This window comes from Ciconia boyciana, chromosome 3 (assembly GCF_034638445.1).
Source record: "Ciconia boyciana chromosome 3, ASM3463844v1, whole genome shotgun sequence".
Classification (NCBI taxonomy): Eukaryota; Metazoa; Chordata; class Aves; order Ciconiiformes; family Ciconiidae; genus Ciconia; species Ciconia boyciana.
Genome location: NC_132936.1, coordinates 110,992,411 through 111,007,494, shown reverse-complemented (window position 1 = coordinate 111,007,494; position 15,084 = coordinate 110,992,411). Strand labels below are relative to the sequence as shown.

Below are 15,084 nucleotides of genomic sequence, written 5' to 3'. Positions count from 1 at the left end.
AACCCATACCTAATGCTCACAAGTAATAATGAAATCAAATGACAGATTGTTTTTAATATAAAGCTCGACTGAGGAAACAAAAAAAAGAAAATAAAAAAAAGAAACAAAAAAAATCCAAGAAAGTGTAATCCAACAGCTAACAACGCTGTATAACTTGTTTCTGCCACACAGCCAAAAGGGAAAGGAAAATAAGGCAAAACTTTCCACCACAGAACTAAGGCAGCACAGTCAAGATAACAAAAACAATTGTAACTAGTGAAACCACACTAGAAATCTCTGTTTCAAGATGGTTATTTAAATTTGCAAATTAAACCACAAAAACAGCAAATAAAATTTCAGCCAATATAACTGAAAACTAACGCAAGTACTTTTCTTGAACTTGGAAATGATAACCCCCCCTTTTTTTCCTGCTATTCAAAACCATGGCTATTTATCAGCTTTGAAGTGCAATAACAAGTAACGGCAGGCTTAGTATGCTCTGAGAGAGAGAAAAAAAAAAAACCCACCTATCTCCAAGTTCTGTTGGATATTCTGGAATCCAACTGAAAGCATTTCATGCTTTCCCATGTTTCATTGTTGATAAGAGATGTCTCTCGGACCTACTATTAACAGACAAAAGACTAACACTCCACACCAAAAGAAGACAACAAAAATCCGTTTTCAATCTAATAAATGGCACACACTTTCCCAAGTCTCATCACAATGCTTCCATTCCACCGAGGTTTACATCTCATTTGACATCAGAAAAGATTGCTTCTTCCTGTGCTACATCTATGCAGCATTTTTCATCACAATTTTAAGGTTATTGCACTCAATAGTGCCACAACACAGAGGCTGTCAAGAGGATTTAATTATATTTCTAGGCTCTTACAGAGATAGATACCGAAGTTTAAGTTAACAGGAAAACATTAATCAAGCCTGATTTGTATACAGATTTCATAGAAGGATGAAAAGAATTCTGTCTGTAGAAACAATAACTAAACTAACAGATTAAAATAAGAGACCAGAGTTAGAATGAATAGAATATTTTTAATGCCTGAGCAGGGTTGGCCAGCACAAAAAAAACCTAACAAAGCAGTGAGCTGTACAACAAGCCGAGTTATGAAGCACCCAGGTTTATTCTCTCCTCCACCAACATCTTGCAAAACCCTGGGCAGTTCTGCGCCTCTCTGTGCATGCAGGACGGAGAACGCTTCCTCCAAGCACCTCTGCTCAGAAAAAGGACTATGTGGGTTTTTTATCATATTATGAAACTTGAATCCATATATAATTAGTAATAGATATATTTAATAACGACTAACATATATTTAATTACTACTACAGAGTAGTAACTTAAAATCCCAAATTCTGGTAGACATTTTCATGAGGAAAAACTGTACTAACTAAAAATTCCACATGACACAAGGAAAAAAGTGTTAACACTGAAATCAAATTAAGAAAGCACTCTTTTACAGGAGAAGCTGACTTACTTTGAAGATGATCTTAAAGGTTGTAACTCCCCCAGCTATACAACAGCTGAGACTCCTGAAGAGCATATATTTGTATTCTCTGCCTGCTAAAGGTTTTCTATGACTGCAGAATAAGATCAACTTTTCTGTCCAACTGTTCAACTTGATTATAGATGATTTTATCAGAGAAACACCACTTACAAAAGCAGCATATTAAGGACTGCTTTAAGATATGCTAAAACTTTCATCTCACCACAAAAGTTTCAGAATATGCACAGTTATACTAGTTTAACTTCATATTTCCTTTATACAAAGGAAAGTGGAAAACACTGCATGTACCATTATTTTGGTTTCCCTCAGGTTTCTTCCGAACCCAGATCTCTTCTTAATCCAATGTAGCTGAGGTAAACCCTCCCTGGACATGCTTAATCCAGACATATAAAAACTGATAAACTCTTCCTTTCTAATGCTATAGAAATTACCAGAGTAACATAATAAACTACAGCCTCAGGTACTGCCTCTTCAATGAGGGCAGGGCAAAGCCAAGCCACCATCTTACCTGTTCTAATTGGGTTTTCTTTTCCATGCAAAGCACTTGGGATTTGAATACCCTGGAGGAAGTCCAGCCTAGAGCAAGTTGCTGTAGTTGATTATTACCAGCACTTGTGTTTTCCAGCCAGAAATAAGCAAGGCACTGTCCTAAGCTCCCTTTATAAACTTCTCCCTGCTGACCCAATCATTCTCTAGACAAACACCTTCTCCCTCACAAAAAGCAGCTGAAGTCCAGTTGTCACTGCCTCAGGTAAGCAGTAAATATCACCTTAAATTTGCAAAGTTCTTTTCATGACAAAGAACCCCAGTATGCTTTACAACCTTTGAAGTATTGACAGACACCTAAGATGGGCACGCAGGAGCGTAAATCAGATATCTGAAGCCTGATACTGTGAATGACTTTACTCCAGCACACATTTTAGCAGCATAAAAATCACACTGACCATCCCAGGTCATTTTGCCCAATACAATCAGAGTTGTTACATGCATTTATAAAAATAACATTCAAAATTTCTCAGACAAGCACAAAGAAATAACAATGCAAAACATCTAGGCAACCCACACATGCTTTTTGAAGTGCTTAGTTATGCACAAAATACTTTGTTATGAAACTGGAGCAATCTTTGTAAACAATTTGCAATAAAAATAACACAAGACCTGAGGAATAAGCAACCAGCAGCTTTAGAGTGACTAACGCCATCAAAAGCCATTTTATTTTACTCATACACCACAGGCTCAACATCATCTTCTCAATCCCCCACCCAGCTTACACACTTGGCTCACACCAAGTGGTTTCTGGAGACTGTGCGCAGGCAGAAGTTGCTCTGATTTCTGGCAGCGAGCCTCCAGCTGGTGGCAATATTTGCCCAAGCAGCAGAAGCAGCCTTGCAGGGGACTCCCCATAAGCACCAGTTCTTCCAGTACTTGGAAGACACGAGATTTGAATCCAGGTTTTTGTTTCATCAACAACTCTGAACATTGCTCTCTGGATGAGTTGCATACATACCTCTCCAGCACATCTTACACATGAAAGAATATCCCAAGCAAGGGGTCAAAATCTTTCTGTTATTTTAAAAATTGGTACAATTTGGCCCTACAAATTAGGGTCCAAAATCTCAAGTTAGGGTCCAAAATCTCATGTTTGAGTGAGTGTCACAAGTTCTTCATCTAAGTAAGCTCTCTTTCAGCTCTCCCAAATATGCATGCATGCACAAGGGCCTGTAGTTCAGAAAGAGACAACCCAGCCAATTCCAACAGGCTTACGCAAGAGGCTTGCATCCAGGCAAGCAGGGCTTCTTCCTACTCTGTCTGCCAAAAAAGCAGCCTGCACCTTCACGTGTATTCCCCTCCACACTGAACGGCTCAAGTTCTTCTTCTGTTTCCCACCTGCTCTTGCCCAAACTGTGCGACCTGTTATCATTTCTTCTTAGCATGCTAGCACAAGGTTGGTTTTGCTTCCTCAGTTAAGAACATGCTATAAATGCTTCTGTAATATCAAATTACTTCACAGCTTCCCCCCTGAAAACCAATGTAACCACCTAAAAAAAGAAAGAGCTGAACCAAAAGATACAGCTTGCCTAAATAGCAAAACTTTCAAGACAACAGTGAAGGAGTACAATACTGTATATACATTCTCAATTCAGAATTTAAAAGTACATTACTGTTTTATGTGCAAGATGTGAAATTACAGGCTTTTAGCAATGAAGAGATATTGTATAATAGGGTAGATTAACAGAAGCAGCAAACCACAAACAGCCCCACAGTGATGCATCTTACAATTTACCTCTAATGTTTACGTTCTTAAAGATAATGCCATTATCCCAGTAAAATTATAGTGATCCTTGTACTCTGATGACCTCCCTAGCTTCTTAGAAGATTTTGCAATGATTCCCAGTTCTAGACCCAAACAGAGTTTCAAAACTTTTCCTCTGCAAAAACAAGAGAGTCACAGAGACCAAGCATGACCTTGCTCAGTGGTACAGCTTGAAAGCTGTCCTGCTCTTTACACAGGCAAGCCACGTAGCATGGAGGAAGAAAAGCTGGTCGTCTGGTAAAGGCAGCTTCAGGCACCCCAGGTTGACGCTGAAGGTAATGCTCCCAGTAGCAGCTCCCTCCTTAAACACACATCTCCATTTGCTGTGGCTGTGTTAGCTTTCCACCAGTGAGGCTCCCCTGAACTAGGTCGCTCTGGGGCTCTGCCAGCTGTGGACAAGCCCAGTTGTGTCTTGATGTTGGCGTAAGCTGGCTAGGAAATTATGCCCTCAAGCCACAGTCCCACAAACACTTCTAAGTTGGCAGAAACCAGCACTACCATCACAAAAAGTGTGAGGTAGTATTGCTACCTGCTGCTCTTCTCCACCCTGCCATACTTTCTCCCTCAAGTCAGAAGTGAACTCAATCAAGGGATCTCCAGGCAAGTATCCGATGCCCTCAGGATGTATTTAGTACTAGAAATTGGCCTTCATTCCACTGTTACAGGGCAGGTCTTTAGACTGAACTTGCTACTACTGTCTTTTAATCTCAAATGTATTACTTCAAGGAATCATGAATATGCTGACTCCTACTTGCAGTTCTACTGAAGTAGTCCCTTGTAATACAGAATCCAAGGTTTGATGAGCAGCTTTAGACCCTAGAGGACCCACAGAAATCGCATTGTGCACACTTCCAGAGCACTGGGTACACAAAGTGTGCTATTAAGCAGCTGGACTAAAGTGCTCCACATCAGGCTCCCTGCTGTTTAACCTGAAAGATTAAGCAATATAAGAGAAAGCCACATCCAAACATCAGTCTCCTGCCTTTTCTAATTTTCCTAATTAGTCCCCAAGCCATCCTACCATGAAAACAATACTGGATGTTTGCAACCTCAGAACGGTCCACTTACAGATAAGTTTTAAAATTCAATAAATGCATTAATTATTCCAAATAATCAGGGGTCACTCCTCTACATCAGTTACATTTATATAACATAAAATTAACATGTATCAGGAAAGCAACAGACTCTTTCCCACTTTACATGAATTCCTGCATATATCATTTGAGTATTCTGTCAAAGCATAAAGATAGTAAATTAAAGCCCTGAGATTACATCAGGGTACCCAGCACAAAATAACTATTTTCTATAACAATCAAGCAAAGCTTCAGAAGCTCTTATGTACTGCCTGTGAGGTTGCAAGCTAATGACCTCAGAATAAAAAAAAAAAAAACAAAACAAAACCCCAAACAACAGGATCCTCAGAAAAAGCATCGTTAACTCCAATGTAATGCTTTCTTCCCCAAAGATACTTACTGCAGTCTTATTTATTCTGAAATAGGTTACCAATAATTTGCTATTTTTGCACAAGTGTTTAAACATTTTCCAACCCCAGCAGATTCAGCAAGGTAAAGAAAACAATTCTTCAGCAGAAAAATAAAATCTTAGGTCTCATCCTTGCCAGCAAGGTACCACTTGATGCAATTAAGATCTTGCTCCTGAAGCAGACTGCTGCAACAGCAATATTTTTAGATACTGAGGGAAGGGAGTGCCTGGCACCATTCTGAAGCATGTGCAAATAAAGCAGCAGCACACAAGCAGAGCTCGCTTTGCCTCCCCTAGCCAGAAAGCATGTCAAAGCAAAGAACTGCAAGGCTCTGAGGTATGCACACAAATTCCCTATGATGAAAAGTAAGAGAAGCAGGAAGGAAACATTTTTTTCTTCATTTATAAGGCAAGGCTGGCAGCACTCCCAATGGTACTACCACACACCCATCTCTTCACATGGCCAAGAGCTGCAGGCTGCAAGCCGTGTTTCAGAGCAATAAGGAGAGGGATCTTCAGGAGCATTTCTACAGGCAGGCGCTGACCACAGCTTGCCAAGGGTCCCACTGTTTCTCTCCAGACAGGACAGAAGGCCACCCATGCCCTACAGCAGGGGTCCAAACAGGCCTACCAGTTCACATCTCCCTCGCACAGTTCACTTTGCGGTTGGGACTACTCCATGCTCCCATGGCAGACCAGCCCTGCTCTACGAGACTTGGGTCCTGAAAATATTAAAACATTAAAAGCAAAAGGTACTGTTCCTGTCTATATTCTAAAGAAACTTTCATACACCTGTGCATCCAACCTACACCTACGTGATCACCCCAGTCACAGTTAAAACCAAAACCAAGCGTCTTATTTCCCATTCTACAGCCTGGGTATATTACTTACAGTAAGAGTCAGCTATCCAAGCTATAGAAAAGGAAAATAAACCTTCACTTATGTTTCTCAAAAGTTATGTTTCCCAAATAAGAGTAAAGTTTATTTTTTAATTATTACTGAGAACTGCCATTCAGACTGGAGTTTTATGTAACAGCACTATTTAGATTTGATTCGCTACTCCTCCTCATTCTCAGTTAAGAAATAACAAAATTATTACCCTTAAAGAATTAAACAGCTCCACAGAAGAGGAGCTGGGGAAAAAAAGGAAAAATTCTCACCTTATAGCAACCTGTTACTTCACAGAATGATAAACACTATTCCCAACTTTTAAACATGCATGCTTATTGAAGAAAAAACATACAGAAGATCCATCAGCAAAGCTGAATTTCGAATACAACATGTTTTACACAGCAAATCCTCTCCCACCTCAGAAACCCGGCACAATCTTGCTGGACTAAAGTGTCTTTTACCCTCAAGGAACTTTACAGACAAAAGTGATAAGAGGATCTTTCATAAAACAAGATTCTCTAAGTATCTCCTAAACACTTCGGCAGAAACATGTTTTCTGTCTTCCCAATGTTACAAGAGACTTGATTTATTAATTTATTTCCATGCACACATTATTCTTCATAAAATTTCTATAGTCTGTCTTCTGTAGGAGCTAAAAAATATTCAAGTAGCATCTTCATAGTGAATTTGTCAGAAAGGCAGCAGGTTTATTGAGCAATGGTAGTCAACAGCTTCATTCCACAGATTCAGACACTTTTCCAATGCAAGGATAGGCAGATATCCAATTTATCCTCCTGTAGCAAGCTTGATAATCCAACTCACAATATAAATTAATTAAACATAATATAAATTAAAAGTCAAGATACCAAGAGAAAGCAAACACTTACAAGTCAGATCATTAAATCTGAAGAACAGGCTTTTGGTATTGCTTGATCTGCATTTAAAAAGGTGTTAATCTTCACATGTTTATGATGACAGCAGGTCATGGACCAGCTGCAGAGGAGCAAAAGGATTCATTTTAGATGACAACTTCCCTCACTTTTTCATGGATTAGTTTTCCTGAGGTGAACATGCCAAACCAAATTACTCTGTAGCTATGAGACCGAAGAAAGGGAGCAGCAGGAGCTGAAGGCCAGAAAGGGGAACTGGGATTGCCCCTTTTGGCAACTACCTAGTTCTACTGGATTAAAAGCTATACGACATTACACTCTTGATTATTTTAGCATGCTTAATTCCCCATTAAAAGATGAACCAAGCAGCTACGTGAACACTAGTGCCAGTGCCAATAACAAGGGAACTGGTGACAATCCACGGTCAGGGAAAGCATGACTACACCTTCTGATTTAAATAGTTACAGACAGTGTCAGCCAGCTATGAAACAACTCCATGTCACAGGTTGCTGCATGATGCATAAGAGTCAAAAGCAAACACAAAACCTTCGCACTGAATTCTGACCACGGAAGACCAAGGAAATCCTACACACAGAACAGCTAGGGTGAGCAAGTGTCAAGGACATGAAGGCAAAAATATCCTAATTTAAATAAAGACAAGAACAACCAGTTTCACAATACTTTTGTTTTTTTTTTTAACATTGCCATTCCATCAACATAGTATTTAGGCTTCTGGAAAACAAATGCCCATCTTTTAAGAACTACTAATAAACCTCCATTTCTTACATGATAACAAAGAACAATGGAGACAGGAGAGCAAGAACTCATCAAGTACTGTACAGTCATGGGCAAGTTTGTGAACTCCATATAGTGAAACTGCCCCACCCAAAACCTTTCAGAGAAACCGAAGGTGAAAAGGAGCTAAGGCTGCTTCTCAGCATAACGCCTCATACTGCAGAGGTTTTGTGCCAGTCTTCCTTTTTAATTAAATACAGCATTTTGGGATCCAGTGATAAAACAATGTTACTCCATGGTCTTCAAAGACTAGAGACAGCTGAGGAAAGTATTTCCATTATCATTTTTTGTAAGTGTTTTCTTCCTTGCAAGTTTCCATACATTATTAAAATTAAGAGGTTAATTTATTACACTCCATCAACACTAATACTCTCTTAAATTGCTAACCTGTGCATTTCCTTAAACTAGTGCAGACTAAGAGCACACTGAACAAGTTCTATTTCTTTGCTGTAAAAAACAAGTATTTCTTGATTTTCATTCATTCTGTACAGAGGAGAAACTCAAAACTGTATGTAAACAAAACATTAAAGACTTTTACAACCCTTACACATGATAAATGAAATCAAAATACAAGTCAAGACAAATTATCTTGCCAAGAGCTTCCCTTGCAGTTTCCTAACATGCCACCTTTCTAATGTTTGTAGATATAAATTAAACAGAGCAGAAACAGTAATAAGTTCACTGTTCTTTCATGAAGAATATACCATATTCCTGTATACAATGTTCAAATTAGTGACCGCCAAGGATACTGTGACAAACCAGAGAGCTTTGCACACGTACATAGTAAAAGTTTTCAGATGGTCACACTCTGACTGGAAACTTCATTAGCTTACAGCTGTGATTTAAAACAAAAAATCCTGAATAATTAAACACAGATTCTAAGTAAAATTTACCTACTGCAGTAATTACCGTTCACCTCCTTTTGGAAGGCTGAGAGCAAAAGAACAGTATTGCAGCTACAGATTCACATCTCCCTAAATAAATAGCAATTGTATTATTTCTTTAAAATCTGAAAACCAATTTGATATTTCAACCAAATTTTAGTTTAATTTTCATTTCCCTTGAGCCTCAAAATTCAGATACAAAAGAAACTGACTAAAAGCTTAATCCTTCTATTTATTTTGCACCAAGTGAGGACTCGTCAGGATGAAGTGGGAGAGCTGGAAGTATCAACTAGGAGATACTATGACTACCTGCTCCAGTGCTGCATCACTGAATGCCACCTATAAGTGACAGATTTGCAATGCTGATTGCTGATCCTTGACCTAGAAGACAAATGATTTGGATAACATGCAGAATACAAACAGCTTTGAGGCACTTCTCTAGCTCAAACAGCAACACCGTCTTTCCCACACTTGAAGGTGTCATGAAAGGAGTCTTTTTTCAGCTCATTTACATCACCCTGTTCCCTCCTCAAACAAGAAAACTAAAAATAAGTCTCTTGCAACACAAGAATCTAAGCTTTTTAATAGTTTTCAAGTGCCTGGGATTTAATGGAAATTCCTTCCTAAAGATGTGGCCTGTCTGACATGTGCTTGACTAGCAGAGTTTTTGTTTAATGTTTTGAGACAGCATTCACTGTCAACATCAGTTTTACAAGCAAACCCAAATGAAAATACAGGTTATCTAGTAGTTTTGAAAATAGTAAACATAGGTGAAGGGAAGGGAGAGGGTTAAAGAAGCAGCATTGAGAGCTTCAAGCTCCAAACATTTCTCTAGGGGACTTAGAGATGATAACTTTTGGAATGACAAGGGTAACATTTTTCTAACATTTCTAGTGCCTTACTGGGAAGCCAACACCATTTTCATGTCACTGGAATGACAACTTATTTCATGCGAAATATTTATTGCATCATGATCTGCATGACAATAACAAATCACATTTCTGTCTTCCAATTAGCTCAGATTCAACCTGTATTTCAGAAGCTTCTTTACAGGCATTACGGACACTCCCAGCATTTAAAGTGCATTTTAATTAAGCCATTTAGACAAACCTCTGAGTTGGTTACATTCTCCTCTCCCTTACTGAGGATGGAGGCCACCACCTACTAATTTAACTGCCTGAAATCAGTCTGTTGCTGTGGAGAAGTACTGACCGGTACTCAGATAAGTACTGAAGGTCTTTCCAGAGCTGCTAACCACAATGACAGAAGCAACAAAGCCTATCTGCAATGCTTTGCAGAGACAGCTGCAGGTTAGAAAAGAACACAAAAGTAGAGAAAACCTATTACAGAACAATTTACATTGGAAGGGAACTCAAGGCCTCTAGTTCCAGCCCTTGCTCAAAACAAGGTTAATTTCAGATGAACACTGAACAAGAACAGAGATCCCTCCATCTCTCTGAGCACACATTCCAGAGTCTGACCATCCTCATGGTGCAGATTTTTTTCTTTATATCCAGCTGGAGGATCCTTTGGTGAAGCTGGTGCCTGTTTTGTCTCATGCTTTTGCTGTGCCCCTGCAAGAAGCACCCAGCTTCACCTCCTCTATGACTCCCACTCACTAGGCAGCTGAAACCAGCAGTTAGGTCTGCCCCTTAGTATTCTCTTCTCCAGACTACAAACCCAGCTCCCTCAGCCTCTCCTCATACACCACGTGCTGCAGCTCACGATCCTGCTCAGTGGCTCTCCGCTGGACCGGCTCCTGTTTGTCCATCTACCTGTACTGCAAGCCCCACACTGGATACAGTACTCTAGATGCTGCCTCAGAGCTACCAAGCAGATACGAACAATCACGTTCCTCAGCCTGCCCTTAACTAGCAGAGCCCAGTGCACGGTCACCCTTCACTGCTGCAAGGGCACGCTGCCGACTTGCCTGCCAGCACGTGCGAAGATGCAAGTATCGTGCTTCACTCCAGCGTGCTGGGGTGGCTCAAGTCCTCCAAGAGAGCCAGGACCTATGATCATGTTTCTTCCTCTTGTCTCAAGGCGGCTTTGTCCACTTCTTCATCTTGATGGGGCAAGTGTGCTGCAGATGCTCACTGTAATGCCCCCCACCTTGCTGTCCTGTAAACCTGACCCGTAAGCTCTTGATAAGGCCTGCTGCCGCCTCTGCAGCAGAGCTCTGCACATTCAGGCCATACCTCTGCAGAAACACAACCCCTCCATCTTCCCTGCCCAGCCTTCGTAAAGAGCACGCACTGCAGCACTCCAGTTGCTTGATCACATTTCTGCAATCCGAGGGAGATCACAGGCCTGCAACCCACACAGACTTCTCATTTCACCTGGTCGTTTCTCATCCATGCTGTGTATTCGTGTGCACCTGAGATGAGCCCCTAGTCACACGGCTTCTGAGCTATCCCATACACATTACCCCACTCTGTCCCTCCATTTATCTGCTAGAGAAAGCATATGTTAGGTTAACTTATTACTAAATAAAGCCCTGTAAAGGCATTCAAGCCTGCCCACACTAGCTAGCAACAAGTTGCCTTTTTTTTTTTTTTTCATTTTTAAACAAGCTGCTACTTTGTCATTCAAGACTGATTCATGAGAATGTTCTACAAACTTGGAAATTTTACCCTGCTAGCCATTGATTCACCTCAAGCTTCCTAAATCTATTATTTTCTGACTCTGCTAGAGATAGGACTGGTTTCTACAATTCTGCTCCCATGCAGCATAGTATTTAGGAAAGCAAGAGAAAAGCTCAAAACAGGCTTGAATCAGAACAAGTGATGTTAAGAGTACAGCCTGTAACTCCTCTGGAACTGAGACCCCTGCACCTTTTCTACTACAGGACAGACATTTAAAAGGTTCAGTCACAGTATGCATAGAGGACTAAAAAAGTCAGCCAGAATTTCATATCTGTGCTATGCACAAGTGTCAGATAGTTTCCCCCCAAAACTAGAAAAGAAAAAAAAATATTCAGCATGAGTTCCCTTCTTAGGGCATAACAAGCACTATTTCACATTCTGCCACATTTCTCGGACTTTCCAGTTTCTGAAAAACAAACATGACATACTGAAGTTGCTTGCTGTATTACAGTCAATCCTGTTACACAATTAATAGATGTAATTGCACTTCCTGCCTCTGCAACTACATTTTCATTCAAGAATATGCTGACTATAATGCAAGGCGCAAGAACCTCATGTACGTGCCTTCTGAACACAGCACATGGGAGAAGTAAGGCTGTGTCTTGTCCGCTTATGACTGATAATTATTTTTTTAATCACGGAAAACCAGCCAGACATGGGCAGAACCCCACGTCTTTCAAGACAGACAAGTATCAGGAACCTCTGTTTTCTTAGTTCTCATTAGGAGCTGTTCCAGTAGATAAACATTATTTTATCTGAAGCATATGCACTATGTACATTAATTTGTGTTGTTACTGTATCTATGGTTAATATGGACTAATGACATAATGTTGTGTTCTCTTTATCCATAAATGTTAACAACACATTGCAGGTTACAAACTACTGAAAGATCACCCATTTAGCTCCAAAAGATGACTTGCACCACCTACAGGTCTTCGCAGAAGGTTGCAAGAGTCTAACTTACTAAGTTTTTTAAATAAACAGTCAGACATCCATTCTAAACTACAAGAATAAAAGTTACGTCAAAATACCTCCTGAATAAGCAAAACAACAGGCTTACTCCAAAACACTGCCATCTAACATCAGCCCAACCTGGGTAGTTTAGCCTAGTTTGATAAGAGGTTTGCACTGGTTAGTGTTAAATGGGGTGCTTTGATGTGGCACACTTCAAGCTAAGAAATTACCAGTAACTCACCTTGACAACAAAGGAAGCACTGCTTTTCTGTGAACAGTAAAGGAACAGAAGTCCAGATATTTCCTTCTCAAACTATCTATATGCTCTAAATTATAGTCTGTAATTCCTAAACCAGCCACAATATACAGTAGAGCATACAGAAAACAACTTGGCAACCGCCAATCTTTCCAAAGATATTTGAATCTGTCAGCACATCTCATCAGTCCCACTAACAGCTTCTCTTATTATGCTTGTTCCTTTGGATTAAAAAAGAAGTCCTACACGCTTTGAACAGCATTAAGATTGGGAAGATGGCACACCAGCAGTTTACGAGTAAAATACATTGCTTTTATCCCAAAGCCAAAGAATTACATTCACCAAAGTACTATTTGAAAGTAAGATGCATTAAGACAGGGTTAGCTATGCTGCAGTATAAACTGAAAAGCATGACTATAGCCATACTATATTATTTCAGTGTCCGTAACTACAGATTAAAACAAACTACTTTTAAAAAATTGCAACCCCGATGATTCTGTGGCTGGGCAAGATACAGGAGGTTATCAATGGGCCTCTTTCAACCTCGTAACACTTGGATACACCAACCTTTACAAGCTTCACTAAGAGGTTAACTCCATTGAATTACTCCCCTCCACCTTTAAATATAGCTTCTCCTAAATGCAGTCAACATTAGCCGTACAGAATTGCAACACAAAATGCGGACATGATCATAACCTCTACAAAACAGGTCAAGTTACATTTTCTGCCCATAATTTAACCCCAGCTTTATAAAGAAAACACCATCTCTCTTCCAAACTTGCAGGACTTCTGATGCACAGTAATGAGCAAACAAGTCTGATACAAAAGTTAACATTTCCAATGTTTACTTTGACATAAGAAAACTACAAATGGGAGTAATAACTTTCAACATCTTAAAACCAACATAACCATAAAATTAAAGTTGGCTTAGATCTTAGGATCCAAAACTGACAGAAGTAGATGATCCTGGGCACATAATCAAGAACTAATGATGAAAGCTCTTGTAACACATGTTAAGAATAAGATACAGCATTCAATAAACCTGGGGACAAATATTTCAGTGTCGCATTAATAACATTTCTAGGTGTGCTCTGATCAAGTTATTAGGTACCATTCTGCAAATGGTTAGAGAAAGTAGAAAAATTTGTTGAAGAGAAGCAGAACAACTCAGTCTCCACAAATCAGGAGAGAAAACTACTCTTTGCGTAACTTCTTTAAACATCAATGTGCCCAAGCCAAAATTTCTTTTTTGGTAATAGTGATCTGTGCTAAAGCCCAACAGCATATACAGGCATACCTGTAGTGCCTCATCTGAAGTATGAGCCTTAGAGAAGGTACCAAAGTTAAATTCAGTTTTCTGGCCTCTTCTGCTTTGTCAAGATACACGTTAACATACATTTGGTGGTGCATTAACCTGCTGTTCACTTGAGTTGCATGAAGTTTGGTTTTAGATGATAAGAATATAGCTATATTTGGCACGAGTTTAAAAAAAGTGTAACTTTTGTTTACATGGTGAAGAGATAAACACACACTGCAGGAATATGGCCATTGCAGTTTCCTTTCTGAAGGACTAAGAATTATCTGTACATTCTCAGCAGAGATTTGCCACAGTCTCTGAGGCTTTGTATGAACTGATATTGCTATCTACTGGTAGGGCAGACGCATGGTGACAGGCAGCAGTATGAAAGAGCAAGGAAGAAAAAGACCACTCGTATTTGCGCCACAATATCTAGGCAAGATATGTAAGAGTGCCCCAGTGCAACCAAAGGTAGTTTTTTTCTGGAAACAGGAAGAGGTCACTACTGCTTAATTGTTTGTGTGTTTTGTTGATTTTTTTTTTTAATTGGTAAACTGGAAGTAACATCAAAATATTATTACACAGATTGAGATTTGCAGTATGAATAATAGTTAGGAAGTGGCTGCTACATTGCCTTAGCCTGTAGCATGAATCATTTCATCACCTAAACATATCATACCTCCTCTTTAAAATGTCATAATCATAAAAAGCATTTAATCTAACAGTAATCAGTCAATTTGCATCTCAGAGAAAGACGTCTTCTGCTCTGTTTAACTACAATGTGTTACAGGATAGCACGCAAAAACCTCCAACCACCATTATTTCTTGGTGGTAGTATTTTGTGCTTAAAAAGAAAGAGCCTTCTGTAAAATAGTTACTAACTTGCGTAATCTATCAAACATATAATACTGTTACCTTTCTTCAATTCTATTCTTGTCCATAAGTGGTTGTTTGATCCACTGATTAACTAGTCTTTGTCCTTGAGGGGTTCTGCATTTATTTAGTAAACCAGCTAGAGACTGTGCAGTGTTAGCATTTTCCACAGAACTCTAGAAAGGGAGAGAAAAAAAAGAAAAAAGAAAAAAGAGTTAGTGAAGTTTATTGACACCTGCTGAATGGCACTCAGCTTCACTCCCTAGGAACAGATAACAGATCAGTGGTTTTTCTGCATTCAACT

General features: G+C 39.5%; 1 protein-coding gene across 1 annotated transcript in view; it reads right to left on the bottom strand.

Annotated features, from left to right (window-relative positions):
- MSH2 (mutS homolog 2) overlaps positions 1 to 15,084 on the bottom strand; it is a 65,072-nt gene that overhangs the window by 42,020 nt on the left and 7,968 nt on the right. Inside the window, exon 6 of the mRNA XM_072857098.1 lies at positions 14,823 to 14,956. Within this exon, the coding sequence (XP_072713199.1) occupies positions 14,823 to 14,956 (134 nt within the window). The remainder of the gene's footprint in view (positions 1 to 14,822; positions 14,957 to 15,084) is intronic.